The 27818-nt window shown below is 45.9% G+C and overlaps 1 protein-coding gene across 4 annotated transcripts in view; it reads right to left on the minus strand.

The window, feature by feature from the left end:
- Window positions 1-1609: 1609 nt before the first annotated feature.
- Window positions 1610-27818, minus strand: part of Mrap2 (melanocortin 2 receptor accessory protein 2) — a 32641-nt gene continuing 6432 nt past the window's right edge. For all 4 annotated transcript variants that reach the window (XM_041679669.1, XM_041679667.1, XM_041679668.1 and 1 more), the window contains 3 exons: window positions 18235-18368; window positions 10216-10315; window positions 1610-3161 (listed from right to left, as the gene is read on the minus strand). In XM_041679669.1, the coding sequence (XP_041535603.1) occupies window positions 2768-3161; window positions 10216-10315; window positions 18235-18361 (621 nt within the window). In that variant the 5' untranslated portion in view covers window positions 18362-18368 and the 3' untranslated portion in view covers window positions 1610-2767. The remainder of the gene's footprint in view (window positions 3162-10215; window positions 10316-18234; window positions 18369-27818) is intronic.

A 27818-nucleotide genomic window follows, 5' to 3' on the forward strand; every position in this document is an offset into this window, starting at 1 on the left:
ATATTTTCTAGTTCTACAGGTCTATAGATGGGGATGACTTTCTACCCAGGACTGCCACTGGCTGAAATGGTTAAAATAATAACAATATGTAGCTTCAAGCTGATATGGATTGAAAGTAGCATTTTGAGATGTTTTACAAGGAAGATGACTGTGCAAAGAAGACAGGAAAGGCTACTGGCTGTCAACACATCCACATCCTCATGGAATCCATCCTCTAGAAACTGGTCCTATGTTACTTTCCATGACAAAAGAGAGACTTGGAGTGGGTTGTCCTCAGTATCCAATGGAAGTAAACCAGAGTCCTTGTCAGGGGAAAGCAGGGCAGTCAGAGACATGGTGAAAGATGTCACAGTAACATGAGATCATGAGCCAAAGATTGAGCCACTTATAAAAACTGATAAAGGCAAGATGGTGGATTCTCCCCCCAAGCCTCCTATGTTAGTCTCTTTCCCTTCCTGTGCAAAATACCTAAAAGAAATTAAGGAGAGTGTATTTTGGCTCATGGTTTCAGAGGCCTCAATCCATGGTCTTTTGGTTTCATCCTTCTGGACACATCAAGACAGCAAGAGCATATGGTGGTCAAGGGAACTAGGGCCAGCAGTTTCCCAAAGTATACTAACAATGAGGTTCTCTACCTCCTAAGTTTCTGACACCTCCAGTAGTTAATTAAACTAGGAACCCACTATCTGTTAATGAGCTGATAGCCCCCATGAGCCAATCACCTCCCAGAATCCCACCCTGGCCATTGCTGTGCTGTGGACCAAGTACTTAACCCAGGAGCCCTTGGAGGACATTCCAAGTCCAAACAACAACTTATCTAGATGAAACATGGCACTGTTAATACTTTGTTTTTAACTGTCTGGGGCTGATTTTAGACTTGTATGCTATGATGCTAAGAAAATAGATAAGCCACTGTCTGCCCTCAGTTACTAGAACAGCCATGGAAAATTAACTCAAGAACCCAACATCTACATGATTACCTGCAGCCTGCTGGGCTGGAATGAAGTTCTTGGTCTTGCTCAGAAACCTTGTATCTTCAGGAAGCATCTATAAGGCTGAGAGAGCCTAACCTGCTAACTTTTAACATTCAGTACTTAAAATTAATATACAATTGGGAACATTCCTCCTAGTCATTAGTACTCAGTTCTCTTCTGGCTAATCAAATTCACATGATCTCAAATACCTTTTGACCACTATCATGAAGAAGCCCATGATTTATATTTAATGGAATAAATTGTCACGACTCATGCAAGTTAATAAGATCAATCTTCTTGTGTTGTATAAAAATATACATGAAGGTACCATGTATCTGTAAGGATTCATTAAGGTGTTTTAGTTATATTATACTAAATAGTTCGTGCTTTGTTCTGCTACTCTTTGTTAGTCTCTTAAAGAATCAAACTTCCCTTCAAAGTCATTTTGGGAAAGGAATTTACTTGGGTGGAGTCATCCCCAACCCCGCTCCCATATGACTGAGTCTAGGATCCCTGAGATGACATTGCCACCACACACCCTCAGAAATCAAGAGACATTGCAGACGTGGGATAGCTTTTTAGAGAAATGAAAACCTGCCTGTGTAAAAATCAAACCAGAGAATGTTTTCCTGTGCAATAAATGCATTTATTTTGCAACTGAAGCGAGACAGATGGTGGATGTAAAGACGATGCCACCCAAAGATTAGCAGCTGGCCATGCATACAACTCACTGTGCAGAATTGAGTTGTTTTCGACACCAGCAAAGTAGGGTGGATTCCTTTGTGGAATGAACATCATGTTGCTTCCCCCACCCTGAACAGCTGTTAATGTACACACAACCCACTGGCCATCTCAATTCCATGCCAGGCAGTCAACACCTACATGCCTGCCAAGCAGACAGACCACATGGCATACAGTATCTTGTTCTGAAGCAAAACAATCCAGCAGCGTAACCACAGGGACAGCCAGAAGAGACTTGCATCAGTCAAATAACAATCTTCCCTACCATTTTTTGAGAGCTGAAATGCTTGTGAAATACTTTAGCCTGGCATTCATGGGGCCAGAGCTGTCCCAGGATTAAAACACCGACAGATGGTGTTCCTCAGGTAAACTGCCTCAGCGTAACTCAGCAGAAACACTGTCTGTCACAGTGTGTGTGATTCTCCTGGCATCCTGGTAAAGGTTCCCCAACTAAAATATGACTTAGTGAAGGACCGGGTGGAGGGAGGGTACCAAGACCTGGCGAGCCTGCCATCAGAGCTAGGGTGCCGTGTTCTATTTTCTACTGCTTATATATACATGAGCTCGTATTGGATGCTAAGTCTGAAAGTCACAAAATACTAGAGCTGGGATGGTTCAGCTGCTGCAGACATGCCACCTGACCTTTAAAGCCACGGCAGTCCAGAGAGGTAAAGCAGTTAGTCACAGGCAAAGAACTGTGGCAAAGGGCTAGATGAGAGCGCAGTGACCTAACCTCACCTAGGGGAGCGCGACTGCATATGTGGCCAATAGTTTCAATAAGGAAACTTTAATACTGTGTGTTTTTAATCCGAGAAGAAAAAAACAAAGTCACCACCATCCCCAAAAAACAAAATGGTGTCTTCCATCTCCAGACTCTACATGGCTATCACTAAGTCCCAGCCCTAGCCTAAGCCTTAAACTTTAAACATCATCCTCTCTCCCCTCTACACACACACACACACACACACATGGGCGGGAGGGCAGGGTGTGGAGTGGGTGGAGGGTTCTTGCTATACAGAGACAGAACACATCCTCAGGAAAAGCGCCATTTCTCAGCCCAGGTCTTTCCGTGAGGTCTGAGAAACCGGCTTATTTTCCAGAAGAACAGGTGGTTCCGAAATCAGAAGGTCATCTTCCCCAAAGGAGGAGTTCTGGTCCGTGTTTACGAAGTTGGGGATGTCAAACTTCATAAACCTTCTCAGCTGCTCCTCAGCCTCCGCAGTGCTTCGGATGGCTTCCTGGAGATGGACATCACTGTCTATGGCTGTTGTCTGGTGGCAGGCTTTCACCCGGTCCAAGTGTTCCACTTCGTTGATATAACAGTGGAAGAGAGACCTGGACTCCTCGTTGCCCTGACGAGAGAACACCTTATCTGACTCCGGTGGCTTCCCAAAGTCTGACACGAAGCTGTTCATTCTGAACCTCTTCTCTGACGACTCTGCATTGCTGTAAAGACAAGAAGGGAAGGGCACCATCCTCAGCTCACTGGCTTGCTGGCTCATGGAGGAGATTCCCATGAAGCACCTCCTGGGTGTCCCTTAAGGGCATGCAGACCACCAACAACAATGAGATACATTGCTCCTAAGCGCAGGACTCCAAGGCAAAAGCCTCCAGAGGACAGCTGCTGGATTTTCCTGAGGGCAGATAGGGTACAGGAACCTACCCCCTAGCATCCTGTAAGCACTCCAGGGATTCTTAGAGCTCCTGAGTTGAAATCAATTCCTAATCTTGATTTTGTGCTTATGTATATGTGGTGTTTATGTGTATATATGCGTTTGTGTGTGCACACCCGTTGAGACCAAAAGTCCATATCCTGTCTTCAATTGTTTCTACACCTTCTGCTTCTTGTTCTTTTTTGTTTGTTTGTTTTTGGTTTTTTGTTGTTTTGTTTTGTTGGGTTTGGGGTTTTTTGTTTGTTTGTTTGTTTGTTTGTTTGTTTTTTCTTTTATGAGGCAGGGTCTCTCACTGAACCTGTGGCCCATAAGAACCTGCCTCCACCTTCCCAGTCCTGGGAATACAGACACACACCACACACTGGTTTTCATGTGGGTTCTGGGGATCCAGAATCAGTGTCTGAAATTTACATGGATGTCACTTAAGCAACTACGTTATCTCCCATCCTTGCATCAAAGGCAATCTGAAGAAACAAAGTCCAGTCTTGCAAACCTTCAGGACCTCTGGAGATACTCAGTGATCAGCATTGTCATAGTACTCCCAACGATCATTGCTGGAATGATGTTCAAATTCACAGGCCTATAGCATACAGCATGGGCCCCTAGCAGACATCACAGGCCTACAGCACTTCCTGGTTGGAGCCCTGTTAGTGTCTGCCAAGTTGTATCCTTCCTCTAAGCCTTCTTAGGCATCTAGGAGCCATCTCTGCAAGAAACCTTTTCCGGTTCTTATGACCTGGGGTAGCTGCCCTGCAGGGACGCCGGGTGCTTCTCCTCATTCATCTTCCTCTGTGTTATGCCCATTTCTTCACTTCTCTGTTACTTCCTTTATGTCATAAGTGCTCCAGGGTGGCACTGTGTGCTTCTTGCCTACCACATCCCCACTTCCAAAAACAGAGGTAGGTATATAGATACAAATGGTGTAGGTATATAGATACTAATGGTGTAGGTATATAGATACTAATTGTGTAGGTATATAGATACTAATTGTGTAGCATATTTTTGTTGGATGAGTGAATGAATGAACACATTGGTTATGAAGATATCTGAAATTAAAGCAAATCTTGGCTTGGCAAGATACCTCTTCTACAGATCCTACAGGCTAGAAAAAAGTCAAAGGCATGCTCAGCTAAGGCCTAAAACTGGAAGCAGATGAACCTGAATGGAGAGATAATTGGTACTGAGTGTAGATTCCAGAGACAGCGATATAGAAAGTCCATCAATCAGCCCCATGCGGGTCTCTCCTCTCTCTGTATCTGGCTACAGGAAACCATCTTGTCTTTGCTCCCTGCATCTCCAAGAGCTGATCAAGATTATGCCATGGGGCTTCCTCCCCAGGGTGCTTGGCAAGCAAAGACCATCTGGTATTTCCACAACTGACTGGCCTGGGTGGTTTCACAGGCTGAGATACCATGGGAGCAGGCTGTCTTCCAGCTATTAGTGCAAATGTCCCTCAAGTATGTTCAGTGTTATAACACAGCATTGCTGTTTACATAGTTCACATTCAAGGACCTTGGGTTACTGGTTAGAGAGAGGGTACAGTAGCCAAGATAAGCGCTGACTGTTCTTCCAGAGAACCTGAGTGCTTAGGACTACTTATTGCTCCAGATCCCAGGGTCTAACACCCCCTCCTGGCCTCTGTGGGCACCTACACACATAGGGCATATAGATACACACACACACACACACACACAAATTCTTAATTAAAAACCTCAAGTTACAAAAACTATGTTTTAAGTTTATGATCTTGTGAGCCATATATATAATCTCAATATCCTTGGCAACATACAGCCCACAGGCCTCAGTTCGCACAGACATGCTAGAGGGTAGTCATCTTAAAGCAGCTTGCTCCTTGTTGAGTCATACCTGTGAATACTCTCAGGTAAGTGATGCAGTGACTAGCTAAAGATGCTCTCTGGTAGGCAGTGGGGAGCTTGCAGCTATACCCTGCCTTCAGTAGTCAAGAATGAAATACACACATTATTGCTGGCTTCATAGAATGTGTTCCTATGGTGGCCTGGGTACCACTCCTCTCATGACCGAGGAGGGCTAGCTGCAACTTCAACCTCTCAAACTTGGGAGGTCCTGGGGAAAACTAAAGCTTACAACATCTATAATAGCAGTTTAAAAGGAGTTTAAGAGCAGACAACTCTTCCACAGTTCTGGTTATGCCCGTGAAAATAGGAAATTACAAGGTCCAAACATCTTAAATTCCACCTTGGCTAAAATGGTATCTGAAATCAGAAACCTCAAGATTCAAGAACTAACTTTGAAAGAGTGGGCTAATATCTGGTACCGTCATGATAAGAGAGTGCTCAAAGAATCTTGCCAGGAAATACTATGCCCTGGAATCCCAAGTCAGTTGTGACAGTTCACACCCAATCTACACTGCTGTTTTGAAGCCAGAATCTGGCTGGACATCTTCCTACACCATCCTAAGGGCTGAGAAATAAATACTCTTTATTTTGCTAGAAACCTGAACCCGTTTTCTCATTGTTTGGAGAATGTGTATTCTTTATTTTTAGTTTGGATTTCACTAATCATCTCCAACATCTGCTTCCCTGGCTAGACCTCGCTGTCCTGAACCTTGGCTTTTTCGCCTATAGTCTCCAGGCCTGTGGCGTTATCTGCCACCAGAATAGACAACACCTCCCAGAAGGGCCCAGCTAATTCTCTAACCCATGCAGTGTCGGTCCTTACTTGACGTGCCTCCCCCAGTTCTACTCACCTCAACTCCCACACCCTCTGCCTGATATTCTTAACCCTGGCCCCCACCTTCGTCCATTCCCATGTCCCCTCACTCCACAGTAGAGCCACAATGGACCTGATTGCCCCTCTTCGTGCATGCATTTGTGATGTCCAGCAGGCCTCTGGCCTGATATGGTCATTGCCTCCGTGGCAAGACTCAACAGGAAGCCATGTGTCCACCCACCCCTATCCTGCTGTCTTTCTTCTGGTTTCCCACAGGTTATGCTTTTCTGCCTTCCATGGGAGGCATTTGCTTCTGGTCTTTCGTTCCTATACACAGATGTGCACATTGGTAAATATCTGAGTCATTCAAAGGGCTTTGCAAGCCATGGCCTCGACAGCTGCTATATAAAACACTGAATCAAGACTGCATCTATAGGCTTGTCCCAAACCCTAACTGCTATGAGGCATACAGCCATCCCCAGATGTGTCTTGTTGTTATAGAAACCCAAAGAAAGTCAAACACACTCCTAACTGCAGAGGACGACACAGGTTACACCCTGAGTCAGCCCCTAAGAATTTCCCCGATTCCCTACCAATGAAATGCTTGTCGCTGGGCTGAGTCACCACAAACCAATTACCCTCATCATCTACTCAGGGAAGGAGGTGAGCTGAGCAGAATGGGGGCACGTGCCATTTCCAGCAGCCACTTCCACGGGGCTCTTACAAGATGAGAAACATCCTCCTAAGAACGAAACCGTGTGAGAAAATAGCCACCGCCACTCAGGGAGACACAGCCAGTATCAAGAGTTTATACATGGTGTAAATCAGCCTGACAGGGGTGCCAGGCACACACTCCTATGAAAGCCCTTCTGTGTACACCTTCTGCCTGATTAGCAGGGAGATGTCGGGCTGTGTGGGCAGAGAAAGGAGAAGGTCTACCCTTAGAATTCTTCTCAGCACGGCCCTGGGCAAGCAGTTGCACACACGTAGTAAAACCTCCTAATTGATGGTAAAACAAAGGCAACTCAGCAAAGGTATCTGGGGTTGGACCCAACACGGCTTTTCTGCCTGTTGACAGTGGTCACTGGCATCTTGAGATCCCAGGGTTCCCTAGCAACCCCTCACCATGTCTGTTCCCGGCCAGCTGCTCCAAGGCTGCGGTCAGCACCAATGGCTCCCAGCGCTGACATTTTCATGCTGTCTGCTCTTGTTACACACCCCATCCTGTAGTGAGTGCCATGTTCTGCTAAATTACAACCTGAGACAAAATGCCATTGCCCGTTTTATAAGACCACGAGCAAGCCTGTATTCACCCTTAAATAAGAGCTACCTCTACCAGGATATGGGTCATCTAGCAAAGGCTACAAAAGGAGGCCATTTATGATAGATGTCTGAGGCTTGGAATTTTTTTTAAGAAGTCTAAAATATCTAACATAAAAATGGATCTAAGACCTCTCCAACCCACCCCTCTCTCTTTGTCAGATGTGTGCTAATGGGCTATAATGCTCCAAGAAACCACTCGGGCTCTCTGCTGACAAGCAGGACAAAGTGGCTTCTCACTGTCTCCACAACGTCCAGGTAAGAGCTTCCCCGCTACACACACACACAAAAAAAAATACTCCTTGGGAAAATTATCACCATCAAAGCTGCTTCTGCGGCCTAAAAGGTTTTAATAAAGAGGAGACCATCTGGATCCCTCCCTCCAAACCTTTCTTTCCTCACAACCATAGGCACCTGGCTCTCCTCTTCTAGACAGGAAGCCCACCACAATTCCTGGCCCCGAGTTAGCACTTGGGCACAGCTGGTTCTGATCTCTGAGTGGCAGGAGGAAAGGATGTGTACCTCCTCCTAGCTAAAGGACAGAAAGGTCAGAATCCCCGTGTATGCTGTCCCAACTGGGGAGCCTGAGGGGTAGAGACCGCAGTGCTCTAGAGCAGTGGTCCTCAGCCTTCCTGATGCTGTGCCCCATTGGTACAGTTCCTCAGGCTGTCAGTCTCCCTAAGGCTGTGCCCCGTTGGTACAGTTCCCATGCTGTCAGCCTCCCTGAGGCTGTTCCCCGTTGGTACAGTTCCTCAGGCTGTCAGCCTCCCTGAGGCTGTGCCCCGTTGATACAGTTCCCATGCTGTCAGCCTCCCTGAGGCTGTGCCCTGTTGGTACAGTTCCTCAGGCTGTCAGCCTCCCTAAGGCTATGCCCCGTTGGTACAGTTCCTCATGCTATAGGGGTCTTCTCAACCATACAATTTCATTGCTACTTCATAACTGTAATTTTACTACTGTTATGCATCCTAATATAAACCTCTGATATGCAACCTCTATGAAAGGGGTCATAACCCACAGGTTGAGAACCACTGCTCTAATGGAAGCCGCCTCTGCCAGTCACTTGAAGGCTCAGCCTCTGACTTCCTTCTTATATCCCATAACCCAGATTAGCCCAATGAGTCCCTACCAGTGCCACATCATAACGTGGCTTCAGACTTTGTGAACAAGTATTTAAACTGTAGCTCTGGGTTGATCCAGTTTCCTGAGAGTGAAGGACATTCCCGTTCACTTTGTTAGAAGCTCACAGGGTCCCAGTGACTCCTGTTCTATGACTGAGCACACTTTGGGATGACTCCTGAGGGAAGTAGACTAGACAGGGTTCTCCAGAGGAACAATAGAATGCAAACCTACCCCTCTCTTTCTCTCCTTTCCTCCTCCTTCTTCCCCTCCCCTCTCACCCTTCGCTCCACTGCGTGCATGTGTAGAGAAATTTCACTCCAGAATTGACTCATTCATACTCTGTAAGCCCCGAAGGCTGTAGACTCAAGGAAGAATTCTTGTCTTGGGTGTCAGTGTTATTCTTGAAAGGTGCTCACCTGAGTGAATGAAGCCCACCCACCTTCCAGAGGGTAATCTGCCTAGCTCACCCACCTTCCGGAGGGTAATCTGCCTAGTCCACCCACCTTCCAGAGGGTAATCTGCCTAGCCCACACATCTTCCAAAGGGTAATCTGCCTAGCCCACCCACCTTCCAGAGGGTAATCTGCCTAGCCCATCCACCTTCCAGAAGGTAATCTGTCTAGCCCTCGCTTAAAGTATGCAGATTTAAGTATTAACTTCATCTTTTAAAAAAGTACATGTACAGAAACTCCTAGAGTAGTGTCTGTCCAAATAGCTAGAGATCATGGCCTAGTTAGATACATGTGCAATGTTCTGCCAGCTTGTATGTCTGCCACCTTCATGCCTGGTGCCAAATGAAGTCAGAAGAGGGCATCAGATCCCCTGGAACTGGAATTAAAGATGGTGATGAGCTGCCATGTGGGTGCTGGGAATCAAACCAGGGTCTTCTGGAAGAGCACTCAATGCTCTTAACCACTGATTCATCTCTCTGATCTATTTTGTGTTTGTTGTTTGTTTGTTTTGTCTGTTTGTTTCAACCTTCCCTTCTCTTCCTAATACAAATGTCACCATATGTTTGGATTTCCCAGAACAATTCTATGAAAAGCAAAGGTGTGGGGTGTGTGTGTGTATGTGTGTGTATGTATGTATGTATGTGGAAAGAGGATGAAGAAAAGGGAGGAAGAAGAGGAGAGAGGGAAAAAGAGAATATTTCTGGTGACATTCAAAGGGGTCTCCAGCATATGTCAGCTTATACTTTAACATAACAGCATTGCCCACCCTTTGGAATGTTTGTATTTAGAAGATTTCTCTAGCTCCCAATGTCTCAAGCAAACCGAGGAATGGGCTGAACAGTTCCCTTTCTCTGGGATCTCCATTACAGTTGAAGTCTAGATATAAGAATCACAACAGGCAGGAAAGACCGCCAGGCTCAACTTTGTAAACACATCAGCAGGTGCAGCAAATTTCCTCCATAGAAACCCTTTCTAGGAAAGGGAGAAAAATGCAACATAAACATCAGATCTGGGATCAGCATGAAGACAGCAGGGAAAGATCAAGAAGCCTGAATTGATAAGGGCGGCAAGAGACAAGAAGCCAGGGAGAAAGGGTGATCTCTCCTAGATAGCACCCAGATCTGGGTAGGTAGTAAATCCATGCCCTGCTCACCTCCCCATCCCTGGATCGGCCCAGCACTGGTCCTCCCTCTGCCCCCAACACCCCGTCTAGTCCTATGTGAAGCAGAGAGCTGCCCAGACTTACTCTTGGTGTGGGGCGCCTGTCTTCGTCAGCAAAGTCAGCACAAAAAACATGAAAATCACAAAAACGGCGAGACCAACCCAGAATCCGATCACAATGGAATCTGCAAGACAGGGAAGGTGAAATTAGTGTTTGGCAGGATTTGAATCAGCTTAGAAACATGTCAGGATGCTGAGCTTCCTCGAGATTTCAGAGTGCACAGAGTATAACAAGTCAGTCAACCATCACAATGGGGCATGAAGACAAGTCATAGGTTGGCCCAAGTTTCAATCTTCTACCTTGGATTAGATTGTTTTCTTTCAGAGATATTTAAAATGAGTTGACTCTACTCCAGCTCATTCATGTTTATATTGATGCAATTCAGGTCTTGGCCACTTTCTGGAAAGGACATATAACCTAGCCTCCTGACCAGTACAAAGGAGTGAATCCCTTCTACTTTCCCTGCCTTGACCCTTTTCTGCACAAGCGGCTTTATCCCATTTCTGACGTTGAGGCTGGCAGTGTATGGCAGGTTGAAAGAGCCTCTCACCATAGAACCTTTATCCGGCAACTTATGGAAACAGAAGCAAAGACCCACAGCGGAGCACTGGGCTGAGCTCCCAAAGTTGAGTTGAGGAGTGAGAATATGAGCAAAGAGGTCAAGACCATGATGGGTTCACCCACTGAAACAGTCTACCTGAGCTCACCAACTCCAACCAGAGAGGGAAGGAAACAGCATAGGTCCAAACTAGTCCCTGTGAATGTGGGTGACAGTTGCATGGCTGGGCAGACTGCGGAGCCACTGGATTTTTCCCTACTGCTTCTACTGGCTTTTGGGGAACCTATTTTCTTTGAATGGATACCTTGTTCAGCCTAGATATAGTAGGGAGGGCCTTGGGCCATCCCCAAGGCAATGTCTTACCCTCTCTGAGAAGTAGTAAATGGAGGTGGGGTGAGGGAGTAGGTGGAGGGGATGGGAGGAGGGGAGGGAGTGGGAACTGAGATTGGTATATAAAATGAAAAAAGGATAGTTTGTTTTCTTTAAAAAAAAATAAAAGAATTAAAAAAAAAAGTGCTTCTCAGAACACTTTACCCTGCAGCCAGGAAGATATCCCACAGGGCTGGATTTTATTACAATGGCGATCCTTGTCTCCTAATTTCTCCTACTTGAAATCCCGTTTGGACAAGGGGACACTCTATCCCTGTGTTTGTGTTGCTCCTGGCTAAGCCTTTTTCACACCATCAATTGAACAGAAGTTTCCACCCCTCTGGTGCTGGTCAAAGTCTGCCCTGCAGGGTCCACCCTGCATAGTAAGGACTCTGTATGAAAATTAATGACTCATTTCTAGTATCTTAATTCTAGGTGCTAAAAAACCAGCGAATTCTTTAGCCCTTGCCTTTTAATCTAATGGAAATAAGGCAGAAGGTAAAGAGGGTGCGGGAGGTATCTTCAGGATGGTTCAGCAGGGCAAAGCACTTGTGGAGGAATCCTGACACTGAGCTTGTGTTCCAAACCCACAAGAGCTGCCATGAGAGAACCAAACCCACAGAGCTGTCCTCTACAGGAACACCAGGGCATGAGTGTGCGCCCACCCACACATCATACACACACACCCAATAATAAGTGAAAACACATAAAGCAAATCACCAAAAACATATGTACTCAAGTACAGCTGATTTGAAATTATAAATCTCAGTATACCTGGGCATGTGCTGTGATAAAATGGTGTATGGTTATCTTCAGGTCGACACATTGTATTTTTAGCAACTGCTTCACAGAAAGAGCCAACTTTAAAACTGTAACAGGCTTTCTGTTGGGCCACCAACCAGCTCCCAAATCATGACGTGGAGACTTGTTCTTAGCTCTTGTTTTAATCTGTTTCTCTTTATCTACGTTTTTGCCTCGGGACTTTCTATCTCTCATTCTGCATATCTTCCTTTCCTTTGTATCTGGGCCTGGCTTCGGGCCCCAGTGTCTCCCCCCCTTTCTCCTTCATGCCTTCGGGCCCCAGTGTCTCCCCCCCTTTCTCCTTCATTCCTTCGGGCCCCAATGTCTCCCCCCATTTTCTCCTTCATTCTGTCTTCTCTCTCATTCCTCTAACCTAGATTTCTCTGCCTACTTATTCTCTCTGCCCCACCAGGCTTGCCTATCCCTCTCCTGCCTACCTATTGGACGTTCAGCTTTGTAATAGACCAACCAGGTGCCTTAGGCAGGCAAGGTGAAAGAACAACACATCTTTAAGTAACCAAACAAATGCCGCACAAATGCATGTGTAGCACATCTTTGCATAGTTAAAGTAATTTTCCATAATATTCCACAGCATAAACAAATGTAACACATCTTTGCCGACTTAAAGTAATATTCCACAACAAACCCTCAAACTACATGCCAGTGTCATGTTTCAGTCCTAAAGTTAGCATGTAGTCCCACTGTGATGAGTGGCATTTACAAATATGTTTACTGAGAAGGTCTCTCCTGAGGAGAGTGAACAGGGGTCCGTGAGAGCCAAGGAAAGAAAGAAACTAGTCTCGTGGGCTGAGCAATGTCCTGAACTATATAAAACTTGACCATGTCTCTCCTGTAACCCCCTTGTTGTTTAGTAAGCCTTCCCAAAGACCTCAAAGGAAGAGCAGAGTGGCTGCCCCTGGGGTTTCCTGCCTATTAAAATGCATATGTCAGATACTAGTCCGTCTTGGAGCATCCCTCTCTTCTACACTCAGGCCATTTTTAGACTCCCACCTTAAGGATTTAAAATGGTCAATAAAATTATGTTTGCAAATATGACAGACAGAAAACAAAAGTCATATAAAAAGGCCCCATTTTACTGTAGTGGTTGTTCTGGGTTTTTGTTTGTCTGACCCAGAATTGCTATGGTGATTAAAAGCTGCTTTCCCAGGGAAGCCTCAGTATCCAGTCTCTTTGTTCAGAGCCCACAGCTGCAGCTTCCATAGTGATCAGTGGACTGGTTCGCAGCACATTTCCACTTTCCTAAGCAGGGAGTGGGCAGAGGAGAGGGGAAGGGAGGCTGAGACCGATGCTACAAGCCAGGAGCTGAAACTGCCACTGTTATCGGTAGCCACCCCACGGTACTGGGCATCCACCCCACGGTACCGGGCATCCACCCCACGGTACCGGGCATCCACCCCCACGGTACCGGGCATCCACCCCACGGTACCCGGTATCCCTAAAACCCTGGAGTGACCACTGCTTCTGAGGCCACACCTTCACCAATGCCCTCTCCTCTGCTCTCCTCAGGACTCAAACTACCTCAACGCTGCCAAGTGTGAGTTTCTCTCCATGACCGCTTCACCCCTGGGGTTTTCACAGCACCTCCATCCATGGCCTCTCCTGAGCTCCTCAGCCCTTTTTCTTGATTCCTTCATGCCTTTAAAACCAGTACCATGTGGGGGACTTACAGATTATCAAGTTCAGCTGCCAATTTGGAACTCAGCCTTTGGGCCCTCTGGACCAGATTTTACCTCGAAGAAGCCAGTTTCAATCACAGATGAGTTCTCAGCTCCAGCTCACCTTCATCCATTTCTCCAGTAAAACAAAGGTTCCGCTTCTCTAGTCCTAACTGAGATGTATCTCACAAACAGCGCAATAGAGTCTGTACTTCCCTCTGAAACCTCCCAGTCCAGACTTGCATCGTCTGCGCTGTGCACAGCATTACACTTCCGGGTTCTCAGAAGAGCTCACTGAGCTCTGAGCACTCAGCCCAAAGCTCCAAATTCCTCCTCCATAGTCAGGTACAAAGCCATGGTACTCCATTTCCCTGGTACCAACTGCTGTGCTAGCTTCCTCCCCGACTCCCCACCCCAGGATAAACACTGACCAAAACCACCCTGGGGAAGGAAGAGCTTGTCTCACCTCACAGTCCAGCCAGAGGAGTCTAGGCAGGAATTCAAGGTCAAAACCTGGATAGAAACTGAGGCAGAAGCCGCGACCAGCTTTCTTCCACAACTCAAGATCACCTGGAGGGGGTGGAACCACCCGCAGTAACCTGGCCCCTCCCACATCAATCCCTAATCAAGAAAATGCCTTCAGACTTGTACAAGGGCCAAATCTGATGGCTGAGAGTCTCATCTTCTCAGGTGACTCCAGTATGTGACAACTTAACAGACACTAAGTTACACAGATGTCCACCTTCTGATGTTAGCTATATCCTGGGGTTCAATCCCAGGACACCCCCCCATTTCCTAATCACACCCCCTCACCAACCGCTTGGCCTTGAAAGGCATTTAAACGCCAACAACTTTCAGATTTATGCCTTCTTCATCATCCCCCCCCCTTGTCTTCCTGGATGTCTGGTAAGTGTCTTAATTTTACAGGTACAAAACTGAGCGCCAGTGTTCCTCTCTGACACCCGTCTCTCCCTTACTTCCTCATCCAAGTTAATGGCAATTCCATTCTGCCAATTACTCTCTCTGGTCACAAAACTTCTAAGCAACCTTACCTGATCTCTCTCTCTCTCTCTCTCTCTCTCTCTCTCTCTCTCTCTCTCTCTGATTTTCAAGACAGGGTTTCTCCGTAGCTTTTTTTGGTTCCTGTCCTGGAACTAGCTCTTCTAGACCAGGCTGGCCTCGAACTCACAGAGATCCACCTGCCTCTGCCTCCCGAGTGCTGGGATTAAAGGCGTGCGCCACCACCGCCCGGCTTACCTGATCTCTTAAACTATGTCAAGCACTGACATCTGGAGAGACCCCTCATTTCTAAACATGTGAAATGCATGTACTTCTTGCCAGCTTACTTTAGCCTGCACCTTGGCACATCAATGGCTGTGGTCCTTGCTTCTAAGCTTGCTCACTTCAACCTCAGGCAGAGGCTTTTCCTCTGTTTCAAAGCCTTATCTGACTCCTTAGAGAAAAGCCAATAGTCTTAGCCAGATCTCTATGCTCCACCCCCACCCCGTCCTCTTCTCCTTTACACTTGGCTTCTGCCACTCTGTATGGAATCTACTCCCCTGGCACTGGGATGACCTCCTTTTTCCTTGCATGTTCCAGTTTGTTCTGGCCATGGAGCATTTTCTGGCCTGTTCTTCCCTCAGACACGGCTCAATCTCACAGTTCCTTCAGATCTCTCCCTCAGATCTCTCCCCTTCACCAAAGCCTTCCATAGCATGACAGAAGCCAAGCTGTGAGAGGAGGGGCGTTTGGATGTTCAGCTCACTGCTGTCTCTCCAGTGCATACCATGATTCCATTCACAATAGGTGCTCAGGAAATATGCTGCAATCACAAATGAATGATTTCCACACTGAGCAGCAACCATGCTCTTTGTAGGCTGAAGAAGGTCATCTGAAGATGTACCTGCTCTTGCCAAATGTGGTCCACGTAAAGGGAGTTGACCAAGATGGCCACTCTTGCCCACAATATACACTTCCTCTGGAAACGGTCTGTTGTCATTCTATTTGCCAGACCAGCTTTCTGTGTCACCCAGTAAAACAGCATGTCATTAAGGGTTACTGCTTCTTTTAAATGGAAGTCCAGGAGTCAGATAGATGGCCGAGCAGTTCAGAGCACATGCTGTCCTTGCTGAGGACAAGGTTTTGATTCCGAGCATCCATATGATGACTCACAATTGTCTGTAACCCCAGTCCCAGACAACCTGGTGCCCTCTTCTGGGCTCTGCAGGCACTAGGCACACATGGTGTACAGACATACATGCAGACAAAACACTAATACACGTAAAATAAATAAAACTAATAAAATGGAAGAATGTACAGATGGTCACGTTCCCAGGGTGGACATTCCTGTGGGTTTCCTGTATATCAAGGGGACAGGCACAGCTGTTTATGTTCCATTCCCTCTCAGCCTCAAATATTGTCAGGTTCCTGTGCCAAGAGCCCTTTCCTTTGGTCAGAGTTTTCCCATCGGCGCAGCGAATGCCTGAACATTTTTGTATTTTCACGACGTTAGTGTTTAAACAAAAGAATTATCATTAATAATATGCAATGTGCCACAGCTTTGCCTTGGTTTTTAAAGGAAATTCTTTTTTTCAAACAATAATCATTTCTATAACAAAAAAAAGAAATGCTCAACACAGAGCTGCACTGGTTGTCTCTGGAAATGTGCCAATAGAAATTAGAGAAGCAGGGCTACCTGTGGAGACCCTTAGACCAAGGAAAAGAGACAGGACCAGACGGGCATAGCGCTGATGGAAAGGCTCACATGACAGGGAGCATGGCGCTCCGCCAGTCTTTCCGATTTCCACAACAGACAAGTGTTCTTTCCTAAAAGTTATCCTATTAAAAACAACAGATTAAAGGACTAGCGACTTTAGGAGGGTGATTTCATACTCAGACCACAAGACCCTTATTCATATGATTAACGACTGCATGTCCTAAGAGGTTCATGCGCTTCCCCTTCATCCCCATAAATACGAGCAGATGTCAACAGAGGAACAAGAAAAGCACTTCATTATTACTGCAAGTGTGAAAGACACATGGTTTAGCCAGTGGCTTTGCTTAAGGAAGAAAAGTAGAGATCCCTCCTTGCAGCGAAAGAGGGAATGGGTACTGCTGGTGGGTACTAGGATCACTGCTGCCCACAGGGAAGGAAGGGAGGGAGAGGGAGGAGGGAGGAAGGGAGGGAGGGACGGAGGGAAAAGATCATGCCTATGATTCTGATCTTTCACATTTCCCAATGTGCCATTTGGTCTGGATCAATTTAGAGCTTAAAATGGAGAGCTGGAGAGGGGGCTCAGCAGTTAAGAGCACGTTCTGTCCTTGCGTCAGATAAGTTCATTTCCCAGAACCCAGATCAGGTGACTCAGAACTACCTGTATCTCTAGCTGCAGGAGAACTGTGGCCTCTGAAGGAAACACACACACAAGATAGATAGATAGATAGATAGATAGATAGATAGATAGATAGATAGATAACAATGAGTTTAAAATGTTTATAGGATTTATGTATACATTTCAAAACAACTGGACAACATAGGGACAGTTACAGCATGACCCTGAATGGTTGCCAGTGCCCTCTTACGGGACTGCATTGCTTTGTGGCAGATCACTAACCACGCCAATTCCCTGAAATGCAACTGATGCCTACATCTCCACAGTATATGCGGGGAGGCTGCTCTCGTCTGTCTCTGTGAACACCGCTCTTCAGGAATCCAGCAGTCCAATGGGATTTTTAAAATGTTGTTTAATATTGATTTATTTTTATTTTATGTGCTTTAGTGCTTAGCCTGTAAGTATGTGTGTGCCATCTTTGTACAGTGCTTTAGTGCTTAGCCTGTAAGTATGTGCGTGCCATCTTTGTACAGTGCTCATGGAGGCCAGAAGAGAACACTGTATCCCTTCAAACTGGAGTTACAGGTGGTTGTGAGAGCCCTGTGGGTGTTGGGAATAAAACCTGGGTCTTTCTGAAGAGCAGCCAGTGATCTAAACTGCTGAGCCATCTCTTCATTATTCTAATAGGTTTGTAAATGATACTACTGTCTATTACAAAAGAAGAGTCTTCATGCAATCATTGTAGATCCTATTTTCTTTTTTTCAAGATTTATTTATTATGGATACAACAGTCTGCCTGCATGTATGCCCACACGCCAGAAGAGGGCGCCAGATCTCATTACAGATGGTTGTGAGCCACCATATGGTTGCTGGGAATTGAACTCAGGACCTCTGGAAGAGCAGCTGGTGCTCTTAACCAGTGAGCCATCTCTCGAGCCCCCTAGATTCTATTTCTATAAACATTTTTGTTGTTGCTCTTCAAACACTGAGGCTTTGAGCGGGTAGTTTTTTTTTTTTTTTTGAATAGTTAATGTATTCTTTTTAAAAGATTTTCCTAAGGCTAAAACACAAATCCACACTCTTCCACCAAGGGGGAGTTGTTTCAGGTTCCTTGAAAATCAGAATTACCAATGCCCCCATATCATACCATTCCAGAACAATTAGCTTTTGCGGAAGGGGTACTTGGTATTTAGAGATAGAAGGCCATTCTGTAAGAAGATAGGATATTAAGGAAAGGCAGTCACAGGGATTTCACAGGTTAACAGAAACATAAGACAGTGACCCCAGGGGGCAGCACAAGACTTACATTTATGAGCCTTCAGTCCTTCAAAGGAAACTGGTCCAATCTCATAGTACTCATACTCCCAGGTGTAGTCAGAATTAGAAGCTGACTGCAGGGATGTTCTGTTAGAAGCCAACCTCTGGGCAGACATCTCGACCCTGCGCACACGGAAAAAGGCAAGTGCAGAATTCATCAGTCCATTCTCAGTTACCCCAATTGCTCTCGGAGGCATGCAAGAGGGTGGGGCCAAAAGTCTCTATGTCTTAACCACTGGGTCAGCAGCTATCTAGACCTCACAACATGTAGCCACTATTTCCTTTCATTTCCACTAGCTGAGAACATGTATGAAGTCAGACAAACTGTCTTTGCGAGTGTGTGAACTGTACCGAATGCCTGGCATGCAGTCAGTGTGACGATGGAAGCGGAGAAGGAAAGGAGAGACTGTGTCAGCACCTCTGAGATTTTGCATCAGCCTCATCACCTAGACCTGTGTGCAGTAACATCAGTGTCAGGACCGAACTGCCAGCACATCTGTCTTGAGCATCTGTGGTGTAGCAATGCAGACGTACATCCAGTGCGGACACACAGCAGGGACATGGACTACAGCAACTGCACAGGGCGGGAAGATCCTCAGTCGACGCCCACACCTCACCTTTGCGTATTCCTAAAGCAGGCCGTACTTCCAGGATTCCCCAAATACCTTTGTTCTTGTTGTTGTTTGGGATTATTTTAAATATTTCCTTTGGGAGATTGTTAGAATGTGTATCTGGGAAGCACACGGTCATTGCAGCTCATGTATGATTACTGTGAAGTGTCTCATGCAAGTGAGACAGCCTGCTGGGGACAGAGTCACAGGATGCATAAACCAGGACCCCACAGACAAATGGACACACGGAAGTCATTTCGGGGAATCTGGCTAAAACACCAATCCATATCGAGATTTCTTAAGCAATCTGCACCATTGCATGTCGGTCTATAAAAGAATTTTCTCAAACTTGCCTTCTTCTGCCTGCCAGGGGCTCAGAGTCACCCACAACTAACATTAGGGGACAGCCACAGGGCTAGCCAAGCCCAATCATCACCACCATTCCGTCCCAAGGCACACATCTCTCCTTTCATACTCCTTCCACCCTGTGAGCTGAAACCCGGAGTATCCCATGCCACAATGTCCAAAGTGTAAGGCACTGGGGCCCACAAATGCCGGCTAGTGCTAGGAATTAAGTCACTCCCCTAAAGGCAGACAGGCAGAAACAGAGATGCCAACCCTTACGTGAAGAAGAAAGCTTGGTAAACTAAAAGAAAAGCTGAACTTTACCTAGGTTAAGCTTTCAATTACCCATCCCATGTCAGTTCAAAACCATTACATGTGCTGGTGAATCTTTTCCACTTGCCTAGATGTAGAATCACCATGGAAACACCGCTCTGGGTATATCGATGAAGATTTTTTTCAGACAGACTTAACTGAGGAGGGAAAACCAATCCAAGATGTAGGTGATGCCCGGCCATTGGTGGGGTCCCAGACTAAATAATAAGGAGACAGAGCCAGCCCCAGCCTGCATCTGTCTCTGCTCCCTGACTCGCGATCCCGCCGCTGTGTCTGTCCCCCTTCCGCCCTTGCTCTTGTCGGGTGTTTTCCACACCGCCAAGAGAAGTAACTGATGCCTAAAGCTGGTGCTGCAGAGCGGGGGCCTGCGTCGCTACATCCTCTGGTTGCTTCTACCTCGTCTGTCCATTATAGCTTTGCGCATTTCCGCTGACGACTCCAAAGGGGGACCAGACTTTCAGGGGGCCTTCCCCACTGTTTCCTGCCTCAGGAGCTGTGTGCTGCCCTGCCTGGCCCAGGCTGCAGCTAGCCAGCCCCACGGTTCCCAGTCACCATGTGTGTTTACAAACAGATGTTTCAAACTTCCCAAATTGCCTCCAACAATAACTTGGTTTTTTATAACATACTTTACATATTTTTGTGCCTCACAACCGGCATTCTGTGTTTGGATTTTAATGTAAGATTTTTATTCAAAAAATTCGTTTTCAGGAAATATGACCAACCCACTTTTCTGCCTTTCCTTATAAGGCAATCTATATGACTCAAGGCTGATTAACACAGCTCATACAGCTCTTACTAAAAACCTAATGTGGAGGGAAAACCTTTTTTTTATCAGGTTGGCAAATTAAGTTGTTAATGCTACTATGTCTCATGATATTAACAAACAAAATAAACTGAAAAAAACAGTAAGAACACAAATGTCCCAAAAATGTGACAAGGTGTTTTTTAAAGGACCTCATGAGCTATGACTAAGCTAAGGCTGGAGACAAAGCCAGAGAACCCTGACTGGCTCAGGCTCCAGCCAGCCGGACCCACACTCCCCAGCCCCCAACCCAACAAAGTATGCTTACACACAGATGTTTCAAACTTCCCATTTTCCCAAAGATCTGAGTCAGTCCCATGAGGAACGTGAAAGATGAAACAGAGCAGATATGTTCAATGATGGACAGCTGTCGTGATTGCTCACGGGAGCAATATTTACAAACACTGACCAAAAAGGATTGTTTCCAACCAAAATGACCTGGGAAACTCACAGACTGGTGATATGGGAGTCCCCTCTGTATGCTGTGATTACCATTGGTGAATAGAGAAACTGCCTTGGCCTGTTGATAGGGCAGAACTTAGGTAGGTGGGGAAAACTAAACAGAATGCTGGGAGAAAGGAGGCAGAGGCAGAGAGAAGCCATGTAGCCCCGCCTGAGCCAGATGAAACTTTACCCAGTAAATCACAGCCACATGGCGATACACAGATTACTAGAAATGGGTTAAATTAAGATGTAAGAGTTAGCCAATAAGAAGCTAGGGCTAATGGGCCAAGCAGTGTTTTAAATAATACAGTTTCTGTGTGATTATTTTGGGGCTGAGTAGTGGGGAACCAACAAGCAGCCTCCTTCAACAGACTGGGATGTGTTTAAAACTGTTTAGGCTTTGTGCCCATGCTGTAACTAAACGTCAAAAAAGGTTACTGATTTTGCCGGGCAGTGGTGGCACACACCTTTAATCCCAGCCCTCTGGAGGCAGAAACAGGTGGATCTCTATGAGTTCAAGGCCAACCTGGTCTACAAGAGCTAGTGCCAGGACAGGCTCTAAAAGAGAAATCTTGTCTCGAAAAAAAAAAGTTACCGATTTTTATAAATGCTGGGAGCATTGAAGCCTACAGGTGTCAGCAGGAGAAAACAAACCTGAGGAGAACGTTCATCCCCTGGAACCCTGGTCCCTAATACGCTGTAGCAACTATGGGAAGTTATAAACACGCACTTCTCCCCATCCCTGCAGTCCTTGGCCCTGAGTTAGGTCAGGTTCCTGATGCCTTTAAGCTATGTATTCCCCCTGTGAAATGTTACAAAAGTGAGTCATCCTCTTAGTTCCCAAAAATGTTCTTCCCTGATGTGTTAGTTCCCCAGGATGTGGGCCTCCCTGATGGCTCCCTCTAAACGGGATGCCTTCCTAGAGACACAAGGGAAACAAGAACCTCTATTTTCTCAGACACTCGAATTGGAACGTAGCTATTAAAGCAGCTCTCTCTCACACACCTGCTGCTTCTGCCATGACCACTTCTTCCCATATAACAAGGGAGATATAAAAATGTGCGGTTTGGTCAGGGAAGGCCAGGGGAGGCAGATAAAATGGTGAGTGGACAGCGTGGGCGCATTGTAAGCAGGCTACTGCAACAAAAGAGAAGTCCAACAACACCCGGAGCTGGCAGGACATGGCAGCAACATCCACATGATGGTTTGACAGGCATGCAAAATTTAAGAGTCATGGAGCCTCACACCAAGGTCCCACGAAGCCACTGAGCCAGGCACAAGACAGTAGGGTCAGGGTTCTTGTAAAGCAGTCGTTAAGAGGCTACATTATGAAGCAATGGAGACTCCCACGCATACACAATGTTGAGATGCCGCAACTAGAATATCTATGGCATAAAGCCATCTAAGGCACAAAATTCAGCTGGCCCAAGAGAGAGGGTATATGTGCTATAGGCAACAGAAATGAGGAACTGGAGCTACCCACGGCTGCTGGAGCCCACCAGATGCCACCAAGAACCCCAGATGCTGGGCATGGAGCTGAAGGTTTGGTGTTTGCCTTGCTGGATTTCAGTCCTTTGGTCTAACCTTTCCTTCCTGTGTCCCTATTCCTCCTTTCTGGAGTGAGAATGTTTGTCTCACTCTTTTGTATACCGTAAAAAAGGTGACTTGGATTTGGTTTTCCAGGAGCTCATAGTTAGGAGACTGCCTTGAGTCTCACCAGACACCAGCTCCTCTCACTTTGAGTTACTTTGTCTCATAATTTGTCACAGTTTGGAAACTGTACTTTTTAAACAGTCCCTCGGATACTTTATGCCCTCTGCCCCCCTGCACACAGGACATCCCTATGACGTGAAGTCTCTTCACCCTCTCAGCACCTCCACCACCTTCCTTCTAACTCATGAGTTAGCAAACCCAATGGCCCTGTTCTTACACAGCTTGCCAGGGAAGAATGCTTATATTTCTAAATGATTGAAAAAAATCTAAAGAGCTATCCATAAACAATATGAAACTCAAAAGCAAGTACCAATTTTAAAAGTTTTATTGTAACTTAGCCGTCTGCTTGATTCCTGTTTTCTCTGGCTTCCTTGGCATTTTAACTGCAATAGAGATAGCCCCAAAGCCTACATTATTTATTTTCTGATCTTTCATTTGCCCACCTGTGCTACAGAGACATTAGAGAATTATCTGGGCCTCGGCTTTCCCTCTAGATAACTAAAGATGATGACAATACTTACTTTGCAGAGTGGCCATAAAGAATGCAATGGCGTATGGGAGATGAATAGGCGAGGGGCTAGAGAGATGGCTCAGCTGGTAAAGTGCTTGATGTGCAAGCATGAGGACCAGAGTTCAGATCTCCAGTATCCATGTAAACAGCTCACATCTCTAACCACTGCCATGGGGAGATAGGAGGAACCATGAGGCTTGCTGAACTAGTGAGAGCCAAGTTTTGAGACCATGTCTCAAAAATTAAGGCAGAGAACAATTGAGTAAGACATGGATGTCAACCCCTAGTCTCCACATGCACAGACATATACATATACACACACATAAACATACACATACATAAACACACAAAGATGAATAGTGAGGTAAGATTCAAGGTATGCCTACACTGTTACTATTACTTAAGAACTTTTCTGAAAAGAAAATCCTGTTTTTATTCTTCAGACATCTCCAACTCCTTGGCCAGCAGGTTCCTATAAAATCAACCTGTGGTTAATAGATCTGGGTAAATGAAGAAAATTAAAAATAACATATATGGGATGCCCCTCAGTGCTTGTCTATCATGTGTGTTAAGCCTGGACTCAATCCCCAGAACTATGAAAATAAAAAAAAAAGGGAAGAAGAAATGGAAAGAAATTATTCATAAAAATAACTCAAATAATAGCCATTTGAATGTTTAAAAGCAGTAGTTATCAGCATTTACGTCTCAGGGTTCCTGCGACCAGCTGACTTACCAACTTAGAAATACAATAAAAGCTGTTTCTTTTTAAGGAAACTAAGATGAAGTCTCCTTGGATCACTGCAAATTGACATTGCAGCCACCAAAATAAACAGAGCAGAGGGAGACAAGAAGATAATGATAAGAACATGAAACAAAGGAAATAAGACAATGTTGTTTCTGCTAAACCGCGAGGACCCAGATACCCTCCCCATAGCTCCACAGCAATACACAGCGGAGACCACCAGGCATGGAAGCAGCTGCCTGGCATCCTTACAGCACTCCAGGCAGTAAACACTGTGCTAGTCTGGAGACAGCAAACGTGAACGAATGCTCCTTCTCTCCCGCACACCTTCTACCCTACTTCTCCGTTAGTCATGATCCCAAAAGAAAGATTCCATGATAGGAGGATTCAGAGCAGAGACCTGACAAACGTGGCAGTGAAGGATACTGGGAGCAGCCGCGTGCTTCTGCAGCGAGACAAAAAGAAGAGCCAAACAGCCCGAGGACAGAACCTGTGCCTATCATTTAACTCCTTTAAAAGCCCAATAGGCAACGCTTTTCCATTCAAGCCCCTGGGCAGATGCTTGGGATTTGGAGAGCGAGGACATGCGCAGAAGGGTGACACACTATGCCAGGTTTCCAAGGGGCAGGGCCAAGGTGTGCCTGGATACTAACAATGGGTATGTATGTGAGCACATACACATGATTGTTTATGTATACCTAGATACATGATCGACGGTGATAAGTAGTTAATTGATAGATGGTGATAATGGAATTTGACTGATAGATGAAACAGATACACATGGACAGACATGGGCACATATATGAATAATAATCAGATATGACACTTATAGACTGAATTTTGAACACCTTATAATTTGAAGCTCTAACCCCTGACACTTCCAAGCGTAACTCTATTTGGAAACAGGGCTTCTAAAGGGGCTATAGAATAGAAGCTATCTGATAGACATCCTGAGAGAGATGGGGACACACAGATGGACTAAATGAGAACAGGTGGCAAAAGGGCACCCGTCAGTGAGCCTAGGACAGGGCCTTTCCTTGTGGTCCTCAGTGGACGAGTGTGCGTGTCTGTTTAAGCTTTTCTGCCTGCCTGCGGTAACTTGTAGTTCAAGCAAACCTCTGTAAGTGCTGAATAAATCTGAGGAAAACAGCGTTCTCTTTAACGAATTAAACTGTTATTAGAAATAAAACTCATTTAACTTTAACCTTAATTTGAAAGTTCATTACATCTGGCTTATTTTATCCCAACCTTTCTTGCACCCATGAAACAATAAATATACTTTTGAAAAGAAAGCTATTTCCGAACTGTCATTAATCCACCCTCTCCTGTGCCACCTTCAATAGGTACATAAAGTTCCCACAAGAATGCTCTGTGAGAAGGAGGAGTGATTGTTCTAAACAAGGTAAAATTAGGAGGAGAGATTTCAGATCAAACCCTGTGAGCAGAACCATGAGAAACTTAGAGGAGATAAAAAAAATAGTCCAGGCCTACACACTCTAGATTCTGGCTTATATCAAGGATCATTCTCACTCCTGATGAGCCTCATGTCCCAACACACACACACACATAGACACACACACACACACATAGACACACACACACACATAAACACACACACATAAACACACACACACATAAACACACACACATAAACACACACACACACATAGACACACACACACATAGACACACACACACACATAAACACACACACATAAACACACACACATAAACACACACACACACATAAACACACACACACAAACACACACACACATAGACACACACACACATAGACACACACACACATAGACACACACACACACATAGACACACACACACACACACACGGGCTCCATAACAGCATGATGACGTAGACAGTAGATGCAAAGCATCTTGAAGAGTCTCAGTTTAGCACAGGAACTCCGGCTTGCCACAAACAAAGAAGGTCCTCAAAGTTCCTACCCATCCTCTTCCATCCTCCAATCTGGACTTGGCGCTTCCTCTTTCCAGACTCCCACTTTCCCTTCCCTTGAGGGCGGGCCTCATGAAACAGTTTCCTCCTCTCAGATTGAAACAAGCAAGGAAGCTCCTTCAACAGGAAGGTAGACAACTCAAAACTGCTCCAGGCAGTCCCTGAAACCAACCAGATTCATTAGACCCCTCCCTGCCAGAGTAAACAATAAAAGCTGGGAGTCACCCTCAGACCCTAGAGAGCCAAGCCCGAGAGACTGAAATAAGATGAGCTTGCTGGAAGAAGCAGAACGTACTGAGCTGTCTGGAAGAGGTCTAGACCAGTAGCAGCAAGGGTACTCTCCAACCTGTTGAGCTGCCTGCAGGTTATGCAGTATGTTCCAGGGTTCCTAGCTTTTATGAGCTGTCACTCATGCTGAGGTAGGCCTTGGTGATGTAGCTGTCTTTGAGTCATTCTGCTCCTGGAAGTAACTCCTCACCCATACTCCTGTAAGTATCCCTCATAAAACTCATTGGCTCACCAAGCTAGACTTGGTGGTATCTGTACTTTGGGTTGTTATGGGTTTCCTACCTACAATGAGTAGATGTAGGTTTTGCATCTCCCCAGAAGAGTTTTTACATGATAGAGGTTAAGTACCACCTCTACTCTACCCTGGTACCTTGTCCAACTACTCTAGCACATGAGGACTCTTCTCAAATTCCATGGCATAAATTACTTGAATTTCTTACTTAAGAGAGTGGTAGTTTGACTGAGGAATGTCCACCATAGAGTCTGGTGTTTGAGCACTTGGTCTCCAGTTTGCTGTCCTATTGGGAGATTTAGGAGGTGTGGACTTGGTGGAAGAAGTTTGTCACTTGAGTTATGCTACCTCACTCAATTTCCAGTTTGTTCTCTCTTCTTTGTGTCTCTCCCCCAATGATGGAACTCCAGCCACCATGTCTGCCACTTGCTGCCATGTCCTCATGCCATTACAGACTCTTATCCCCCTGGAACTGTAAGCCTAAATAAACTCTTCCTTAAGCTGCTTTTGGCTATAGTATTTTATTACAGCAACATCAAAGTAGCTAACACAAACAGCGTGACTCCCAAGAGATCAGCCTGTTGCTCACAAAGTACTTGTGCTGATTTATGTAGCTGTAGTTCTAAAACATTGGGGCCAGGTGAAATAAAACTTTAAACTTCAGGCATTTGTGTCACCCTAGGGAACCACTTTGTAAGTTTTAATTACCGGAGTTTATGAAACATTTGGCACAGACTACAGTAAGTGGAATAGGCTGTATCTTAAATCATTTGGGAGGTGATTTGTCAAAACTGGCTTGCTTCACTTCTCTCCAGTGGTATCCAGCCTCAAGCAGCACACACCCCTCCTACAGCCCTGAGCTAAATCATTCTGTGGACATGCAAGAACAAAGGGAAGGGGTCAGTCGGATCTTGTAGTTACAGGAGGTTGAGACAACGCATCAGGAAAGCTCAAACACAAGGATCATCTTGTCAGTCTGGAGTTTTGACACAGGGGCAGCCGTTGTTCACTCTGTCCATTTGTCTAGCCCTCAGCCACTCTAGTGGATCTGCCGATAAGAAGCAAGCCAGAGCCTGGCAGAGCAAGGGCACTGATGGCCCCCAGCAACCTACCGCTTCACCCTGCATAAACGGCCCGGTGAGAACAGAGCAAGGAGGGGCCTTGCAAAAGGAGGGGTGAATGGTAGAACCTGCCCCTTGTCCGAGGATCCCCAAGCATCTAAAAGTACCTAGCTCACCTTCCTTTGGTGGTGGGCAGCTAGGGCGAATAGCTAACTGCAGACACTAAGGATAACTAGAAACATGAAGTGATTGTCCGTGGTAGCCATAATCTCGTAATCTCACTCCTAGCACCCTGAGCTCAGCCTCAGACTCAAGGGAATACAGGGTGACCTCCCTGCATCATTAGGCTGGGGAGAAATTTCAAAACACTGCCAGGAATAGGACACAGGCTTCTGTAAGGCTGTGCAAGGCTTCATCTGGAATGTTTGCTTCTTTAGTGGACTTGTGTTACCGTGGATGGGGCGGGGAGACAGGAGAGGTGTATGGTCACATCCTCTCACTTGCCTCCTTATGTCT

Source organism: Microtus oregoni, unplaced genomic scaffold (assembly GCF_018167655.1).
Source record: "Microtus oregoni isolate MIOR12 unplaced genomic scaffold, Mior012 000032F_ref0000030, whole genome shotgun sequence".
Classification (NCBI taxonomy): Eukaryota; Metazoa; Chordata; class Mammalia; order Rodentia; family Cricetidae; genus Microtus; species Microtus oregoni.